The 20070-nt window shown below is 42.2% G+C and overlaps 2 protein-coding genes and 2 non-coding genes across 5 annotated transcripts; all 4 read left to right on the forward strand.

The window, feature by feature from the left end:
- The first annotated feature begins 55 nt into the window (after positions 1–55).
- On the forward strand, positions 56–141 carry trnay-gua. The gene is given in 2 exon segments: positions 56–92; positions 106–141. It is a non-coding gene; the product is annotated as a tRNA-Tyr (tRNA).
- Positions 142–506: 365 nt separating this feature from the next.
- Positions 507–579, forward strand: trnaa-agc. The gene has a single exon. It is a non-coding gene; the product is annotated as a tRNA-Ala (tRNA).
- Positions 580–1416: 837 nt separating this feature from the next.
- agbl5 (ATP/GTP binding protein-like 5) lies at positions 1417–12525 on the forward strand. Of its 2 annotated transcripts, XM_036549727.1 has the most exons (13): positions 1417–1481; positions 2465–2533; positions 2673–2971; positions 4229–4400; positions 4803–4969; positions 5779–5956; positions 7361–7539; positions 8041–8620; positions 8876–9045; positions 9276–9411; positions 9505–9695; positions 10290–10510; positions 11523–12525. In XM_036549727.1, the coding sequence occupies exons 3-13, from the start codon at positions 2751–2753 to the stop codon at positions 11960–11962; spliced, it is 2655 nt and encodes an 884-aa protein (XP_036405620.1). In that variant the 5' UTR covers positions 1417–1481; positions 2465–2533; positions 2673–2750; the 3' UTR covers positions 11963–12525. The 2 variants fall into 2 exon arrangements, with proteins under 2 accessions (XP_036405620.1, XP_036405621.1); XM_036549728.1 differs by lacking the exon at positions 1417–1481 and having other exon boundaries at positions 2053–2533.
- A 3707-nt stretch (positions 12526–16232) lies between these two features.
- Positions 16233–19519, forward strand: LOC118792399 (cytosolic carboxypeptidase-like protein 5). Its single transcript, XM_036550238.1, has 6 exons — positions 16233–16245; positions 16970–17097; positions 17240–17292; positions 17696–17853; positions 18833–18957; positions 19223–19519. Exons 1-6 carry the CDS (start codon positions 16233–16235, stop codon positions 19295–19297), a joined length of 552 nt encoding a protein of 183 aa, XP_036406131.1. The 3' UTR covers positions 19298–19519.
- Positions 19520–20070: the final 551 nt, after the last annotated feature.

Genomic DNA, 20070 nt, shown 5'->3' on the forward strand with positions numbered 1-20070 from the left:
TTATATACAGGTAGGTTGTGTATTTATTGTTATCAAATCCGAATGAACACAACGGCCTTCGATAGCTCAGTTGGTAGAGCGGAGGACTGTAGAGGTACGATTGCCATCCTTAGGTCGCTGGTTCGAATCCGGCTCGAAGGACATGTTTTTGGATATTTTCGGCAGGAGGGAATAGTAACAGTTCAACGTCTACAGTTAACAACCTAGTTAGTATATGTAGCCTCTACATGGTAGAGTCTCATTTTAACAATAACTTAATGGATTTGGTAAAGAAAACAGAGGGCGCACGTGGCCCTCAGGGTAAAGGGTCGCGACCTCACTGACTTATCAGCGTTTACTTTATCATTAAAATAATTTACTCACATGATAGAGACAATGTAAGAGTGGTGTTTTGAGACAGTGTGCTCCCATTGCATGGTTTTCACGCCAGCATCACCGTCATACAGACTTTCACCAAGTAGTAGTTTAGTGAATATGAGAGCACTGCGCGAATGCATTTTGTGTGTGGGGGATTAGCTCAAATGGTAGAGCGCTCGCTTAGCATGCGAGAGGTAGCGGGATCGATGCCCGCATCCTCCAATGTGACTTTTTTTTCCCGATGGATTTTGAATCTGGAATCTATTCAGACGTGGACCTGGCGACCCTTCAATTTCCAGCTGTCTGTAAAATGACTGGTGCCAAAATCGATGTAAACATTTATTTGCTGACTAAACAGTATCTTTCTGACTTCACAAACACACTTCAATCAATATTTGTTTTCTCGGACATAAGGAACTGTCAAGTATTGTCAATTCCAGATCAGTGTTCAGTGAACATATTAGTAAAATCAAATTAATTAACACCACTGGAATTAAAAGCCAATATCTAGTGTGCCTCAAGGGTTAGGAATGGGGAAACTACCTTCGTTTGCTACATGGCTTGAATGGAGGCGAAAAGTTAGATATGATATGTGGTTAGAATTATGATCGACATACGAGTCTCTCCACCATACCATACAGGTTAACATTTGATTAAACGAAATGAAATGATGGGACGGTTTCGGTTTTCTACAGGGTTATGCCCTGCTTGGAGATAACATACTTCAAAATATTTCTCAGCATTTAGGCTACCAGCTGCCGTACCCCTCGTTTAATTTACCGAGCATTTTAATGGGATATTTTTGATTCAGAAGACCTGTTACAGCTAATTAATTTTCAAAAATCTGAAAATATGAAGGATGACCTGTAACCCAGTAACCTGCTACTTACTTGCTTGTGTTTAAATTACTCAGCCACACTACAATGTTCTTTCTGACGTAGCGTTCAAGTAGATCTGACCAATCCCTACTCCCTTTGATTTGAGGTCTTTCCTCTCTTCTCTGAGCCAATCAGCATACGACTTGTTGTCGTTCCGCGGAGACGGGAGCTCGGTGGGTTTGTTTGGGTTTAAAGAACTGGTTGTTGGTCGGAAAGGACACGTACTGGAGAAATGAAAACATTACAGTAATAAAGTCCTCCTAATCGCTAGCTTGCTAATTAAGTAGTTGCCGTGGCGTGTGATCGTAACTGTTATATGGAAATATCAGTGCCTTCAGCATTTGAAAGGAAGATTTTTCACATTCTTTATTTTTGCAAAGCCAACGTTAGCGATCTTAGCTGCCTAATTAGCTAGCGAACTAACGTTAACGCTATCTTCTTTATTTTTATTATTAATTTTTTTTTTCAGCAAAATAGCTGTGTAGCTTGTAAGAATGAGTAACGTTACCTTTAAATACCCTCGCTGCGGAAGAATACATTGAAATGGTAGCTTGTTAGCTTAAATAGAAATGATCTAAGCAAGTATCCAGCTAATGTTAGCTAGGTAGTCTAGCTATTTATTTTGTATTTAAAACGTTTACCAAGGTCGAGATGTTCAACGTACTAATGTTTGTGTGTTCACAGATTTAAAGAGAACAACAACAATATATGTTCGAATGTATGATTATGCATCGAATATTTGTTTTATTGTGATTGTATTTAGAAAATGGTTTTAGCTGTCTAGTTAGCTAATGTTAAAAGCAATGAGCTAGCCGCTTTCACACTAATTAAAAGGTTGCTAGCTAGTTATTTATCACATTACTACCAAGCTGTTTGCTTATTGCAGTCAGATCAAAAGGAATGAATAAGGTCTAAAAGTAGCTTCGTCTCTTCATTTCCTTCGTAAATGCATGTTGTGATCTATTATGGCAGTTTGAATGAGGGCAAATGACAAATCATTGGCATCGTTGGGAACGATCGATCGGTCCTTCTCAAACGGCCACAAAGATCTGAGACCACTGTTTGCGTGATATGTATACTGTCACTAAGATGTTTATCATTGAGCAGCATGATTGATCAGGTTTGGCTGGCAACACAGTAGGTAGTCGATAGACCGTCGTCTAGAACAGCACTTTCCACATTGTTCCCTCTCTGCCATTTTCATAGCCTTTATTGTTCTTTATTATCAGGTTTCCGCGTTAAAGATGCGTCGTCTCAGGGAATCCACAAGACCAATGCATGACATCAGTACTGTATCAGTAAGTGTAAACACACTGAAAAGTCAAGTTCTCGTTTTCTCAAATACAAAATCTAAACAGCCCACAGTATTCAGTATAATATTGATGACTGTTTCAGGTTTTGCATGCTTAATCAGTACTCTAAATTTTGCTTTTGCAGATGTCGGGATTGGTTTGACCTCCTACATGAGGGACAGAAAACGAGCTTTGGGCACTCGTTTAGGTGCAGAGTACAAATATGGAGTTCCGCTTCGGAAATGTGATTTTCAGCTCCAAATTCGACTCTGGTAACTTGGCTCGGGTTGAGAAGGTGGATCGCTCCGAGTCGGAAGGCGAGGGTGCTGGATCTGGGACTGCCGTTTCAGGGGTCCTGTCGGCAGGGCTTTGCAACCCGGACTATGAGTTCAACGTTTGGACGAAACCTGATTGTGCCGAGACGGAGTTCGAAAATGGGAACAGGTTAGCTCTCTGACTTTGACTGCTCTGTTACCTACCATAAATAGGAAAGCTAAGTGTGACTTCGTGTCTTTCTTGTAAGTGGATTTTTCAAAACCCTTGCAAGAGGAACATATAATTGATTTAGACTAAATCAATCAAGGGGAGGTGTGAATGTATGGCCAAACTTTGTGCAGTGCTCTTCATTTATGAGATCACTGATAAAAAGCCAATTGTGATCAAATTGTGCAAAAACTAACGTCCTTAAAATATGCTACTTATAAGCACAAAACATTTAGTTTCATTTAGTAGAAATGTATCACACCAAACAGATGAGTCTATATAGGGAGTGCAGTATTTTAAGCTTTAGAGAGAGACGCATAAGTTTAAATGCAAATAAAACGGGCTAAGAAGTAGTAGTGCGCTGTAAGACTCACTGGGATCTCCACTCATCTGTGGACAGGACGCGTTGATTTAGGGAAACAAAAACATTTGGCAAAGCCGAGTAGAAGGCTACAAGAACATTCCTGTTTTATTTACAGTGAAACAATAGCCACCATTCCAGACACATTCTTTGCATTAGCTTTTTTAGTAGCACTGCAGATTTCCAGGTTCCATGTTTCCAGTCAGTAGTTTTGTTTCCCCCTCTTAACTGGCTGCTCATCCACTCATTTATGTGAGCAAGGTATTCAGGGTGTGTCTGCCCTGAAGCGGCATATGCTTCACCTAAAGACTTGGTCATACAAAGACAAATGTCGCTGAGGGAGGATTTTTTTTTTCGACATTATCATACCCTTATATTAGCATTAACCCAGGGATGCTGTAAGTATATGTTGTATTGGAATGGTGCACTCTTGTGGGGTATATTGTGTGCTGAGCCAGGTGTGCATGGTCTCAGCCTTGTGTGTTTGCCACTGTGTGGATGATGGTTTCCCCGTTTATGTAATGTTTCATGTCATTTTGCTAGATGGCCTTCATGCTTGACTTCTGGGGTCGCTCTGGATAAGAGCATCTACTGGATGTCAACAATCTAAATGTAATGTTATATGTACTCATATAGTCATTAACTCTGGATAAAAGTGGCTACCTGATGTCAAGAATGTAAGTGTATTGTTAAAGGTACTCTTGTATGTTGCTCTGGGTAAGTGTGTCTGCTAAGTGACAAAATGTAACTGTAAATTTCCAAAAACCATCATCGGAATTTCAGTCATTTGTAACTCCAGTGGATAAAACTTCAGCAAAATAATTGTAGCCAAATCTTTTTTTTTTTTTTTTTTTAAGGTCCTGGTTCTATTTCAGTGTCCGTGGTGCAAGCCCCGGAAAGGTTATTAAAATCAATGTCATGAACATGAACAAGCAGAGCAAGCTCTATTCCCAGGGCATGGCACCGTTTGTGAAGACTTTGCCTGTGAAGACCCGGTGGGAGAGGCTGCGTGATAGGCCAGTGTTCGAGGTAAGTTGTAATGGCGGCACAAAGTATTGTGGGTAAAGCTGCTGGGCCTGGAGCCGCAAGGTCGTGGTGTTATTCTTAGACAGGGCTTCTTCTTGTGTCCTTGGACAAGGATCTTAACCTGAAATGCCTCAGTAAATATCTAGCCATATAAAAATGTAAGCAAACTAAGATATCTATGTGCCAGAAATAAATATAATTTATGTAGTTACCCGACATAATCTTGACATGTCTTCCTTCTGGTTATGGCCTGTATTATTAGGTTACTTTAATTTGCATGTCTTTCTGAAAGCACAACTTTGGAAATCAGTGCATAAGCCCTTTATGTGTAACTGTGTCAGTGTAAAATATGACACATTTTTAATTAAGGATGATCTACAGTGCAGTTGTCTTGTTCATGTACAGATGGCGGAGAACCAGTTCATTCTATCTTTCAATCACCGCTTTCTGGAAGTCCGTGGGACCACGACATACTTTGCTTTCTGCTACCCATTTTCATACACCGAATGCCAGGATATGCTACAGCAGCTGGATCAGAAGTACATCCACTCTATGCACCTTAGTCCAAATAGGTAGGCAAAGAGAGCTGGTATGTATGACATAAAATGTTGTCTTATTGTCCTCATAAATCTATAAGGTAATTTTTCTCCAGGACGTCATCTATTTATTGTCAATTAAAAACACAATGTTAAGGTTGCTGTTGACATCAACAGCTTCATCTTCACGGTAGTGATAGTCATTGTACTGTATACTTTGTACTGGTGTCAAAATAGTCACTGGTGTTTAACGCTTCAGATGCAAAATTAAACTTTAAAGTGGGAGGTATGTCAAAATGCATAGCAGCCTTCTTAGTGTAAATGGAAGCCATCAAGTGTTTGTGTACCTTAGACTGAAGTGCTTGATATTAGCTCCACACTGTACCACCAGTATGGATTTCAGATATTATCTAGCCTCTTTTAAGCACATTGTGTTTTCACCTCTTGCATTTATTATTCTTTACCTTTCAGGATTGGTGTACATAGATAGTTTGAGGATGATCTGTGTGTGTGTGTGTGTGTGTGTGTCAGAGAGAGAGAGAAACAAGGCTCCAGCAGACTGCCTGAGAGAAATGCAACGGGTTTTTGGTCAACCCAAACAGTTACCCAACTGTTTTATCTCTCTTTGCTGAAATGTAATGACATCTTCCTCCAAGCCTGAGCACGTTTGTGGTTTTGAGAGGGCTGAAAACCCTGCTGAACCGAAAGTTGTCCCTCCAGCCTTAGCTCCTTTTGTTACAGTAGAGGCGGGGCTGTTTTATGCGGTTGATGCAGTATTAGAAGTTTGATTAATCTGTGGATGTCCAGCGTAGGCGTGTATGACATTGCTGCACACTCCCTTTCAGTCCCTTAGATTCTGTGTATTACCACCGGGAGCTGCTGTGCCTGTCGCTGGACGGACACCGAGTGGACCTCATCACCGTCACCTCCTGCCACGGCATGATGGAGGAGAGGGAGCCCAGGCTGGACAAGCTCTTCCCAGAAAACCACACCCCTCGCCCTCACAGATTTGCCGGGAAAAGGGTGCGTGATCGCTGGATTCTTGCCAAATATGACACACTCTGCTGTGGTCTTTTTCTTTTTTTTGCCTGACATAAAGGGAGCCTAAAGCAGTGGTATGGTGTAGTGGGAAGGGAGGGGCCCGTGCTGCAGGGGCTTACCGGTGTCCAGACTGCAGCCTGAATGGAGGCAGGGCTTAGGGCGGCTCACGGATGAATAATCCCACAGGCTGTCACCATGCCATTGCACAGCCTCTGGGTCAGGGAGGGACAGAGCTGCTACAGAGCAGGGTCACTTTACACAAAGCTCAATAATTAAGCAAAGGTCTTCCTTCACAGAGAAATGACCTCTCTCCTCTTTCACGTGCCAACACCTGCCTTCAATACCTTGATTTGCAGAAGGTCAAGGTATCTGATATGGGTGCTTTTACTCCACTACAGAAACATAAGACCAGCATGTGAACCAGTAAAGTGTTTTCCACTTGTAAAGGACTACAGAGGCTAGCAAACTGGTGGGCTTCTACACAAATTGCAAATGTTGTATTGCTAACATATTGGTATGTTATCCCATTATTATGTTGATTCCTTTATATTAAATTGCATTTCCTTCACAGATTGTCTTTAAGTAAGGAAGCAGAGATATCGAATTATATTTCTGGTATTTTATGTCTCTTAGAGTATTCTGTCTGAAGGCTGTTCTTCCATAAGATTCAGTTTTAAAGATACAAAATTACTATATTTTAGAATGCCTCTAGACAGATGGTATAAGGCATTAGATAAAATAATTGCGGTTCGCTGTACAACTTCTTCAAACCCATAATTACAAAAACACCTGAAGAACTAAATAAAGCACAGATGACTAATGAAACACCAGGTGATTATCATTCTAAAAAAATTGTTGAAATCTAAAGAAATCAGAAAAGCAAAGTGACTGACAGCAGCACTTGACTGATATGAGGTGAAAACCCGTGGCTATTTGTTTAGGCCATTGTGACTATATATGTGACTAAGCCTATGCAGTCAGGAAACCATAGAGGATTGTGGGAAAAATATGTCTCTTTAGTCGGGTTGTTACCAGTTGTCTTTCACCTGGACAGTGGTTTCTGGCCCAAGGGTATGGGTCTGATTCCCCAAACTGGATTTTCTCGCTTCTGTTGTAAGCTAAAGTGTTTGAAAAGGAAGACATTCTGTAAACAGACAAAGGTGACCTTCTACATAATTTACTTCACTATCTCCTAGAGTAGAGATTTTTAACCAGTTGTACAAGTACTCTCAATGGTGCTTAAGAGGGTTGTAAGGAGTGCTTGAGTTCAAGGTAAATGATCACAGAGAATAATAAAACTGAAAGGGCAGGCTTCATAAATGGGTGCTTGAAGCTCTCTCTCTCTCCCCCCTCCCTCTCTCTCGCTCTCTCTCCCTCTCTCTGCAGGTTTTTTTCCTCAGCAGCCGTGTTCACCCCGGGGAAACCCCCTCCAGCTTCGTGTTCAACGGATTCCTCAACTTCATCCTGAAGCAGGAGGATCCGCGCGCTCAGACGCTGAGGAGGATGTTTGTCTTCAAGCTCATCCCCATGCTCAATCCGGACGGAGTTGTGCGTGGACACTACAGGTAATGCAGGGATTTTAAGGCTGCACTGGGGTTTGTCTTTAAACAGACATGAATGTCACCTCCACTAATCATACCATTATCTTTGAGCATATACTGTTCATCATACTGTAGTTTGACATTAAATATATTTTCTCTTGAAAATATATTTAATGTAATCATGTAGTTAAAAAAATTAAATGGTTCGAAAGAGTTGTCAGGTATGCACTAAGAATTCCAAACACAACTTGTTGTGGCAGTGCCATAGTCTCTGAGGCACAACTGAGTTCAGGAGCCTTGTAATCCTGGATGGATTTGTGTTTAAAGGTCAGAGTGTAGGAAAGATATGATCTATTGCTTCTGTTATAAATATTTTTGGACTATTTCCACACATACTTCTGGTGTCACAAAACTCACAAATCACTTGCCCCGAGGGTGGTAGGAATATCAAGATCCACTTCCACGCTGCAGCTGTACTCAGATTCAGGATCAGAATGTGTCTTATGCCTCGTTCTGTGTCATCAGGACGGACTCCAGGGGGGTTAACCTCAACCGCCAGTACCTCAACCCCAGTTTTGAACTCCACCCCTCAATATACGGTGCCAAAGCTGTCATACTGTATCACCACCTGCACAACCGCCTGGGGCCGGACTCTCCTGGCTGCAGGACGTTCGCCTCCCCCCTCTCCTCCAACCTGCTAAGCACAAAATCTTCCAACCATTCCAACACCGCCTGCCTGCCCCTTCTGGAGGCCCCCCTCTCGGCCATGGAGCGGAGCAAAAACCTGCGCAACGAGGAGGAGCACGGCGAGGGCGACCCCTTCCCGCCCCTCAACTGCTCGGCCCCCCTGGAGATCGCCATGCTGACGGAGGAGAACGGGCCGCCCTGGGGCCCCGAGGACCTGGAGAAGAGCGAGGCCGACTGCGAGGGGCCCTGCGACGAGAACGAGGTGCTGAAGGCGGCCACGCCCCCGGAGCTCTCCCCGCCCGCCGAGTACATTCCCCCCCAGGAGAGCGGCGTGGCCTACTACGTGGACCTGCATGGCCATGCCTCAAAGCGGGGCTGCTTCATGTATGGGAACAGCTTGCCTGACGAAAATGAGCAGGCAAGGAACCCCCCCCCCCCATTTCATATCTGTATAAGCGTGGTGGCTTTATGAGGAGGGATATTTATGTATATGGAAGAAATGACTTGACTTCTTTATGCCTTTTATTGTTCTGTTTAACTGTCGCAGAATCTGAATTCCAAAGTGGGATTATATACATCGTTTTTTTTACTTCTGACATTACAGATAGATTTAGATTTCAATATAATTTAACTTCTGATGGTCTTTTTCTCCCTGTGTCTTTGTTTAATGAAGGTGGAAAACTTGCTTTATCCAAAGCTGATCTCTGTGAATTCGGCACACTTTGACTTCATGGGCTGCAATTTCTCTGAGAAGAACATGTACGCCAAAGACAAGAGGGACGGGCAGTCTAAAGAGGGCAGCGGCCGCGTCGCCATCCACAAAGCTATCGGGCTCGTTCACAGGCAAGACAAATTTACGCCCTCACTGTGGGACAAGGGTTATTCATTAGTGCTGGGAAAAAATCCCTCTCATCCTGTAATCTGACCCCAGTCTTGTTAATCATTGAGGACTGCCATTAGTCTTGTGCACCAGGATATGATTGTATTTGCAAAGGATTGTATACGTGAGAGTAGGTGCTGGGGTCCTCTGATGATTGGCTTATCCTGAAGGAACCTGTTTGTTTCCCATGCAGCTATACCCTGGAGTGTAACTACAATACCGGGCGCTCTGTTAACACCATTCCTCCCGCCTGCCATGACAACGGCAGGGCGACCCCTCCCCCTCCCCCAGCCTTCCCTCCCAAATACACACCTGAAATCTTTGAACAGGTAGGTCTCGATGGGCTGCGAAAATACCCTGCTGGTTGTGAGATACTGGATATCGGTAATTCACAGCGAGCCTCTCGAATCCTGTCTCTTCAGGTGGGCAGGGCTGTAGCTGTGGCAGCACTGGACATGGCTGAGTCCAACCCCTGGCCCCGCATCGTCCTGTCAGAACACAGCTGTCTCTCGAACCTGCGCGCCTGGATGCTGAAGCACGTGAGGAACAGCAAAGGGACGAATACCAACATGAAGAGGAGCAGCTCCAAGCCCTCTCCAAAGGGGTTCGCCATGTAAGTGCCTCGCACAGTGAGCTCCTCGGCCAGGCAAAACTGGGGCTGAAATCCTCTTAAGGAGGCAACTGTACAAACCATGGGGAAACTGACTGTCCTGTCCCGGCGGGGTCACTCCTCTCAGACATGATCCCTGTCTGTACTGGTCCCTCAGTTGCAGAATGAACTCCCCATGAAGATCAGGACAGTGGAATCCCTGGCCATCTCCTGACGCAGACTGAAGGCCCACCTCTTCAGACTGCATTTCGATTCCACCTTAGTCCCCACCCCCTAACAAGAGCTACCTGTAGTACTTGCTGTTTATTTTAATGTCCTATCACTTTTGGATTGTGTGTTCTAATGCCAAATGTATGGTGGTATACTTGTTTTCCTTTGTCTAGTCAGATTGCACAAGTTAACTTGAATAGCTTTATGCTCACACTCACCGGTCTGGGAGGGTTGTTAGCCTGGTCTAACACTGTTACTCATTCAACTTGAATGGATACACTTATGTTGTATTTCCTGAAAGTCACTCCTGATAAGAGCGTCTGCTAAATGAAAGTAATGTAATATAAAGGAGGCAGCATTAGCCTGACGGCTGTCCGTGTGCCGCAGGGGCCTGACCAGCTCCGCCTCGGACAACGCCCTGAGCCGCGCCCGCAGCAACAGCAACGGCACCACCAGCGGCAGCAGCAGCAGCCAGCAGACCTCCCCGCAGCTGAAGAGCTCGCCCAGCTTCACCTTCGGCTGCAGCCAGCCACCTCGCTCCTCTGGGCCCCAGACCTCCAGCTCCGGCCTCCACAAGAGCAGCCACAGGGCCCTGGGACCAGTGCGAGGTAAGCTGGCCGCGGCGCTCTGCTGTGGGCGTCCAGGAAGCCTAGTGAACATGCTGTGGACCTGCCTAGCCCCTGCGCGCGAGGCTTAACATACACATACCTGCATAGCAGGGCCTGGTGTAGTATAGTCTTTGTGCCGCGCTTCCAAGGTGAAGTTATCTGTGCCCCCACGTGCTGTGTGGAAAGAGAGACCCTGTGTGGGGGATAGCTCTGGTTCTCCTCCCTGCTGTGTGAAAAAATGACTACTTTTTCCTTGCATATGAGAGATGACTGCAAAACCACATGAATATTCAAACCGCACATCAGAAATGCCAGTAGAAAATAACTGTAAAGAGCAGCCTCACGGAATGACTCTCAGATTTAATTCCATCCTTTTCTTTGGCTGATGCTTTGTGACAAAAAATCATTTCTTTCTCTCCAGCGCCGTTTTGCATAGAAATGACAGGTTGAAGGGCTATGTAGTCATTTGTGCAAATGTTCTTTTTCTGAGGTTTCTTTTCTGTGATGTTGCTTTCTGAGTCTTTCATTCTACAGAGTGTTGTGCGTGCTAAAACAGGAAAGCTCTGAACTGTGTTTTTCGTCCGCCCACTGTTGAGTGGATGAGTGATGTGACAGCTTAATGCCATCCTTATGATCAAGTCTGCCTTTGTGTAGTGTGGAAGTGTAGAAAAAAATGCATAATAATTTAAAAAATAATGCATCAAAGCAGTTCATCGTACTATTGTTCCAAACTGAATTGGGTTATAATTAGGGATGGGTGCTGAGGCCTCATGAACCCCAAGATGGACGGAGCTGTCACTTGTTATTATTGACTCGCTGATTTGAATAAATCACTGTTTGGCTATGTGCAAAGTCTTTTGATTGGTTTGAGAGTAAGTGATTGACAGCATGTGGAACTGCCATCTGTTGTGGAGTTCATGAAGCCACCTGCAGACACAGCCCCTTCATGTAAACCAGCCATAGTGTGTTCCCCTCTGTAATCCAGGAAGTATTTCTCTGTATCTCTGTGTAGAATCAAAAAGTCAGGAGAAGAGGCGCCCTCACCACCGCTCAATGTTACGAACAGCAGCCAGCAACCCCAGCCTCCACCAGCCCTCCCCCACCAACCCTCCTCTCTCCCCCACCTCCTCCTCCTCCTCTTCCTCGGTCTCGGCGGGACTCCCCAAACCTGCGCCCTGCCCCCAGCCCCATTCCGGCCTGGGCCCCTGCACCATCCCCGCCTCCTTCAGCATGGCAGGTCTGTACACCCTCCAGCCCCCCAGCTTCTCCAAGCTCCTCCCCTCTCTCCAAGCCATGCCCAAGGCCAACCTCCTAAACAAGGCCCTCAGCAAGAAGCTGAGCCCCCTGCTGCACCAGGGCCTGCCCCCTCTGGCCTTCCTCAATGACATGACCAGCTCTTTGGGCTCAGGGAGTAGCCTAGGCAGCCAGACAGGGAGAGCCGCGAAAGAGTAAACAGGGTAAGAAGGATCCAGACAACACAGTTCTGTGAGCGGTGGTGACGATTTACTTCAAAGTTTTGGTAAGGGGAAAAATACTGCTAATAGTACTAGTGTATTTCCCTATGTATTTTTTGACCCCAATTTAGCTCCGGTTTTGAACAGGGTGTCCTTATGTGTCCATAAGAGTTGAATATGGATCACTTTTACTAAAACATTCATCTGGGTCTTTTTTTCCCATTCAACACACAGGACATTTTTTATCTTGATCTATTTATATTGCAAAAGAGCCGTGGCACATTGTATCAAAGATACGGAAGTGAACCATTTGGCATTTAAATCTACCCAGGTTAGAGCCAAGGGCTTTGTTTTTCTTTGTCCCTGGGGCTGCGCGGCTGCCAGCTCTGGAGAGCTGCAGTGTAGCCGGGCTGTCGCTCAGAGAGTTCTGTTTGCCCGGTCTGGCTGGCTTTCACTCGCAGCCGTTCCAAACTACAGTACTGTAGCCAGTGTGGGAGTATCAGAGGCCTCTATTCAGTCTAACTGCTGTGTCCTTTGTCCTTCGTTTTGAGTGAAGAATGTTTTGAGCACTTTTTTAAATTTGTAGCATAACATTTTATGTTAATTTAAGAAATGTCTGAACAAAAAAACATTGTGTAAGACATGAAAAATGTAAAAAAAAAAAAAAAAAAAAAAACAATTGAAATGAAAACAAAATGTGTTGTTCAGATTTGACCTGTGGCTTGGCTCAGAAGGACAGTGAACATGGGGTTAATTAGAATCTGGGCCTTAGCGTTACATTCTGATTGAGACTCTGAAGTATTTTAATATGCTGCTTTCTGTTTTTTCGGTGAAAAAGCTAATTAAGGCAAATTTTAAACTCTTATCCACTTATCAGACTTACTTAATATCGTAAACCGTGAAGTGGAATAAGCAAGCATGTCTGGAACAGAGCAGATAATGAATGGAACATTATTAAGACAGAATAATAGTAATAATTATTCTAATAAAAAATAGAGCAGCTGGCAGTGTTGGTCTTGCTGCTGTCTGGCTCAAGCTGGCACTGGTTTATGACATCTAAAGATGAGAGAAAAGCAAAGAAAGCTGTTAAATGTGGTGGTTGCAGTAAAAACTGATTGTGGCCTCTGTATAAGACAGCCCATCTTCCTTCACTGCCTGCAGTGACTTCTGGATGTATTTTAAAAATTACATGTAACTAATTTTTTTTCTTCCAACTGAAAGCAACATTTTAAAACACTAGGATCATGATCAGAAAGTAACTGATATTGGCCAAATATGGCTACAGTACCACCAAATGAGTTGTAAAAAAATGTGTTCATAGATTTACATATGGAGCTAATTTATCTAACATAGCTCATATTCCAGTAGTCAAATATTTTTACATATAATGATAACTTTAGTTTTGTTTTATAAATCATAGTCTAGTGGAAATCATTAGTTAAATTTAAGAAGGAAAATGTACAATCTTCAGAAAACATCAGTGATCTAGTTTTCAAAATAAACGAAGAAAATGTAATAACTGTGTGAACGGTTCTGAAAAACCCACCAAAAATAGCTGAACTTTGGTTTTGCCACAATGCACTTTTTAATGTTCATTTGTGTAAATATGAAAGGTTTTTGTCACATCCTAGAGAAAGACAAGGTTCCTGTTGTTTGTCAGAATGTAACTGTAGCCGTGGAGCACAACTGAATGGCAGTTTCTTGGTGTTCCTTGGCAATGTAGCAACTTTGACTTCATTATTTGAGAATATGTCCATTTGTAGTCTTTTACTGTTTTCTGTGAGGAAACTTTTTATTAAGTCCTAGGCTATACTCGGCTGGTATTTTCTACACTTTTGTGTGCACTTTTTTTTACTGTCTTTTTAATGATCCCATGTGCTGGAAATTTCTACTACAGACTACACTTTCACCTGGAGTCCTGTGCCACAAACAATTTTGCAGAACACTTTACATTTCAGATCATTGTGTGTGATTATTTCAGTTGTTAAAGTAGCCATTTTTGCACATCTGTATGACTGAAGGCATTAAGTCAAATGCTGTCTTGACTGTGAGAATGAATGCTGTGCCAGTGTGGAGTGTATTTTTTAATTGCCTTTTCAACCTCTGTGTGATGCCCACCTGAACTCTACACAGTCTATTTACAGAAAGATTAGGCTAGGCTGCTGTCACGTGTAAAATGCAAGACCACTATGCACAATTTTTCATTTTATTTTTCATTTTAAGGAAAAAAAAAAATCATTTTAATATGACGACCGAGTGCCGGTTACACTGTACTAATAAAACAGTAATGGGTGAATACACGTGAAAAGCAGTAATTTTAGTTGCCACAAAACTTATATACTGCTAACTGTTATGTGCTCGACATGATGCTTGTGGCCTGAGTTACCTGGGCAATAGTTACATTCTCTTGTTATACTTTTTATTTCTATTGAAGTATAAAAGAATACATGCCTTTTGTTTACATTATTTTTCAACCTGAGGCTATATCATAAATAACAGCAATGTAAAACTGGAAGTTTGTTTTGTGCTAATTGATCTTTGTGTATCCCCAAAGGCGCTGAATGATTTTTACATACACTTTTTCAAATATACAGAAAGTGCTTAGAGAGAAACTTTCTCTGAGTGTTTATTGTCATATCTCATGAAAAACATGCCCAAATGAAAACACCCACAAACAGTGAGGCTACATTTCCAAAACCTCAATGTCAGGATTCTTCTTGGAGAGTGCTTTAGGTAATGTTGATGTACTTGTGTAAGTCGTTGTCGGCTAATTGGTGGCCAGATGTTGGTGAGCTAAAGACGTAATATCAGGACATATTTAAAGCATGCGCTTTAAACCGTACCTGTTGTTGGTTATCCCAGTGTTTCCCTTAAACATACTACATGTTCACCACAATTATACAAAAAAAGAAAAAACAATTTAACTGTTGTTGGAAATCGCTCTTACTGTTGACGTATATGATTGTCCTATTGTTCGTAATAAGTGCCATGTGTTGCCTTTTTCTAGCAGTATTATTAAAACGAAGCTACATGTAGATTTCTATTTATATATACATATAAACATATATACATGTACAATTTGCTGAAACAATTTAAGGTTTTTTTTCCCCCCGTTACTGTACTTTTTTCATTTAAGCCTCAGACTGTGCTGTTCTTTATCTCTGATTCCAGTGCTGAAATCTGTCACCTTGGAAATGCACATCTGAAAGGAGTAGTGCCCATTGACTTTATTAATGTTTGTAGCTGTACAGTGTAAGTACTGACGGAAGCAGCATGGAGGACACAGTTATGAAAAGCTTTCACCTAATGAAAGCCGAACTCATTATCAGCAGCACTTTGTGGATGGGGCTGACTCCCAAGAAGTGGACAGGCTGTGGAACATAATGTATTTAAGATACTGTATTCATTATTAAATCCCCCTTAATGATCCATGTTAAAACTACCCAAAATGGTCAGATTGTTTTCACTTCATAAAAGCGCTATTCCTTTCAGTACTGTGCATTGGAATTTTAGTTTCTTTCTCTTTGATGTCGTTATGATGCTTTTATTGCCTATTCCAGATGTGGTGGTCTGATTTCAAAATGTCTAATCTTTTATGTAATAAATGTTCCCTTTATGACTGAAAAAGATCCTTTCCTTTGCTCTTTTTCTGATCTCTTCTCTAACTAAATAAGTGTACTTGGTGTCCTTTACTGTTATAGGCCAAATTCTTGTGTAACAAATTGTGTATTTTTTTCCTCAGACAAGTCTCCTCACTAGATTGTTTACAGAAAATTGATGGTTGTCATTTACTTTTTTAAGTGGTGGTGATAGTCTTTAAGGATATACCACTGTCGGTTTCATGAGAATTTTAAAATGGTAATGTAGTTTAATTATAGTGTAAAAAGCTATAATACAATAGAAAAACAACTGTAATTAGGTCTTAGAACTTCAAAAAATCCTTCAATTCCTCTACAGACAGATAATCTTATTTTTCTGCTCAGTGATAAAAGGATTAGGAAAGCATGAGCCCTGAACTGCACACAAAATCAAGGGTGAAACTCATTATGTGTTGTGTATATGAACATATATGATATCTTTGTATGTATGCTTCAGTTTTGAGTGTTAAATGTATTAGTTCATGACTTAAAATTGGTAAAGATAATTTAGCATTATTGAGGTCACCTGCAATGGTACCTCAGTGTACTTAATTAGATCGCATTCATTTGTTGCCCATAAAGGAAGTTCATCTTTCTAGAGCTCATACTAGCTTGTACAAAAAAGTAGATATGATGAGTGCAGGTAGATTATCTTGAATCATCTAAAGAAACAACCCATCAGTAAGTCTCTTTTTTTGCCGCTGAATCAAACCAATAGACAAAGAAGAGGAATTTTCCCTACCCTCTCGTTCAAACACACACCGCTCTGAGGCTCATTTGCTTCACATCACGTGTGTCACATGTGAGGCTGAACACCCTGGTTTCCATGGCAACAAGGATCAATGGGAAAACATTCTCTTTCACACTAGACGTCTCTGTGGTTAATGATGCATTGCATCCAAGTGTTTGTCAAAAGGCCATGTACTACTGCCCCTTGTTGATTTGATATTGAGAATGTGTGAGAGTTGAAAAGGAGAGGGTACTTTTTGACAGCAAACCTCCTTAGCAGACTGACTAACAGATCTAACAGCTACTGCAGCCCTGAAGTATGGTGTGGTACATGAGCGGCTCATGAGGTCACCACTGCCGGGAAGGCAGAATCAGCACATTTAACACGTCATACTTCCATCATGTTCCATGTATATGCTGTAGTCCGAATGATGAAGCGTGTGTGTAGCACATTACCTTATAGGCTTGTTAAAGACTTACGGATCATACCATTTGATTTGTGTAACATCATCCCAGTAGCGTGTTCCTACCTGTAACATTGAGGTTAAATTGTCTACCATGCAACCAGTTTTTGAGTCTTATTTATTTTAAGCAATACATCTTGGTTTTGTTTCCATTCTCATCTCTCCATTGCTCAGGCCACAGCTGCCCAAATTTTCATGCTGGTTCGCAAAGTAAAGAATTTCCATTACGGAATGGGAGAGCTGGGAAGTCGGGATCCCAGCACCCTCCTGAGACCTCGAAAGGTAGAGTGGTTTCCTTGCAGGTAAGATGCTACTATCATGCAGGTATCTGAAATGTAGCTACATAAAGATTTGTTATATTATGACATTATAGAAGAACACGTTAATCAAGCACTCATTAAAAAAAAAAAAAAAATTCTCTTTTTTTTTTTTTTTTTTTTTTAGAATTCTGTGAAAGAGGGCACCTTAAACTTTTTATCATCCATTGAATATTCAAGGTAAGTATGTCTGGACTTTTTTGTCAGATGTCGACTTTTTATAACAGCTGCATGTTACTGGTAGGTTGTAATTCTTTAAAAACAATCGGGCATTCTGTTCCTCTGAAATGGACATGAATTCCATACAGGATCACATCAATGATTCTTTGATTTCTCTGCCTTCCACTGGTTGTAATCCAGCCATGTATTTGTATAGTGTTCAATACTGGTGCACCTTTTTGCCTAGATTGAACAGGCCCTAAAGCTCAATTAGTAATTAGACACACAATAACACCTGTCATCCATCTATTAAGCAATAGTTGTTATGCAAAGACCAATGGAAGGTGAGCTAATTTAGTTGTGACGGGTTCCTTAATATGTCTCTTGTGATGCCCCCTCACATGCTCTCCTGTCCTTTTGGCAGGTGTGAGCTGCAGCCAAGGCCGAGCCGGATCCCGGTGAGCAGAGCCCGGGCGCTCGCCGCTCATGGGCTGGCCCGCTCTGTCAGCGTGGCAGAGTCCACCTCCATGAGGGTGTGGAAGTTCATCAAACCAGGGATCAAAAAGCAGCTCTCGCTCTCCGGTGGGTGGACTCACCTGCTCTCATAATGTATTCTCACGCCATCCTGCAAAATTTCCTTCACATGTCATTATTTTCAACAGTCAGAAAAGTGCACAGTCACAAGTACTGGGGTTACAGCTCAAATGAAATAGTTGGCCTTGGTAACATGGACGCATTTTAGCACTGACTGCTATGGGTGGCAGTTTACCAGTACAAAATCGGGGGTAAATATGTATTCTTATTGAAATGTCTGCTGTTAAATTAGTGACGGCATGTAGCATTTACCTTCATTTTTCCCCTCAGATTAGCTAGGTCAAACGTGCTCCTAGCTTGTCAGAATCACAAAGAAGGCCTTTGTTAAAAGTAGGTATTGACACAAGTAGCTGTACAAACAGCAGGCTGCCCACTGTCTTTGCAAAGACTGGTAACACTGCCTGTGGTTCTGGGGTGAGCTTCACATGTCGTCAGGCCTTAGCCTGCTGTATACGAAAAGGGCATCAGAGAAAATGCTTAACACCAATTGCTTTAGTAACCACAAGTGTGCAGGTCTGAGTCTTGGGTAGGACACTGCTCCATTATGTATCCTGCTATTGAAATAGATCTATAAAATGTAATCTCTGTAAGCTGCCCTGGAGAAGACTATCTGCTGTACAAGAAAGAAAAAGCAGATTTTAGAGTACTGTTTTACATGCTCACAGTAACTATGGCTGTTTCTGCAATCACACCATAGCATGTGGTTTAGGAGGACAGTATGCTTTTGACAAAATCCAGAATTTTACCTTCATGGCATCACAGCACAGTTCTTCAATGTCCTTTCCTCCTGCCTGAAATATAATGGATTCAGAACAGAATAATTGCCAATGTGGATGCATTTAGATAACAGTATCTGCTTAGTGCATGTAATAATGTGATGTCCGATATTTTTGTCCTGATCAACCAATGTGTGTAATGGGCATATATCCGGACTGATGTGTTGCTCTCTCTTGCATGGCTGGGACAGGTGTGTCCAGGAAGGAGACCCCTTCACTGCAAGTCTCCTCCAGGGCTCTGCTGAAGAAGACTGGTAGGAGTTCCTTCTACAATGTGGACTTGGACACAGAGGGCAAGGGCACCACCTCTCAACAGGTGAACAGTATTGTCCCAACACCTGCCAAGCTTATGGCAAGATTCATTTCAGCTCCAAGGCTGTTTTTATATAATCTTCCATGGCTGGTTCAGAATTTAAGTGAAAGCATATTTTCATGCTTTCAAATGTATATGAAGAAAAAATACAACAAAATGAGTAGAGGTTTATCTTTCTATCCAGAAACAAAGGTTCCACAGGATGTGCTTATGTACCATTGCCTTATACACGTGTTTAAAACAGGTTTCTCTTCAACTGTCATTGCAGGAGATTCCTACAACACACCTGGTGTCTGAGCCTGTTCCACTTTGCAAAAAACTACCACTGTACAGTGAGGCTTGACTCAACTACGCCACACCCTTCACATCTGTCTCCGTCAACAAGCAGTAATCCTGGAGGAAAAGGTTGCTCTTTTGGTTTCTTGGGGCTGGAGTCACACCCACTTACATTCTCTGTACACGTGCACAGTTTGGGTTCGAAATGATGCAAATAGATTATGAAGAACTTGGTGCATGGTAAAAGTATAATAAGAAGGCTACCTCTTTGGACGTGGGAAGCTGTGATCCAGGGTTTGCACAATGCACAACAAAAAGTGAAAAACAAGTTTACTAAAGTCAGCTAGATTTGCACTACACTATCACACAATTGTGGTAATTTCTGATTCTGCATCAGAATGGACCAAATTTGTTTATTGTTACATATTATGGCAAAAATACTGTACACAGATCTTTTTGTCTGTGAGATGTGATGGAATAGTACTGGTCCAAGTCTGGGATTGCTTAATGTAGGTAGCATCATGCTCCATTACAACAATATATTTTTGTTAGACCTTGTGTGCACATCTTGTGTGGATTTGTGTGTTAATTTCATTTTAATTGTGAGAATTTCATTCCAGTAAAAGACATTGTTTTAAAAACAGGTTAATTCATTTCTGCCTAGCCTTTGAGCAGGTATTGCATTATGTGTAGGTTTTTTTCTTTTCTTTTAAATGTCTATAATGTGTTTGTAAACTTGATATGGACTAATTCATTATTACAACTTGCACTTTCTCAAAAAAGTTATCTATGCACATAGGAAAAGGCGTGAGGGAACATGGTCCTTAACTGCTACTCTAC

This window comes from Megalops cyprinoides, chromosome 17, assembly GCF_013368585.1.
Source record: "Megalops cyprinoides isolate fMegCyp1 chromosome 17, fMegCyp1.pri, whole genome shotgun sequence".
In the NCBI taxonomy this organism is placed as follows: Eukaryota; Metazoa; Chordata; class Actinopteri; order Elopiformes; family Megalopidae; genus Megalops; species Megalops cyprinoides.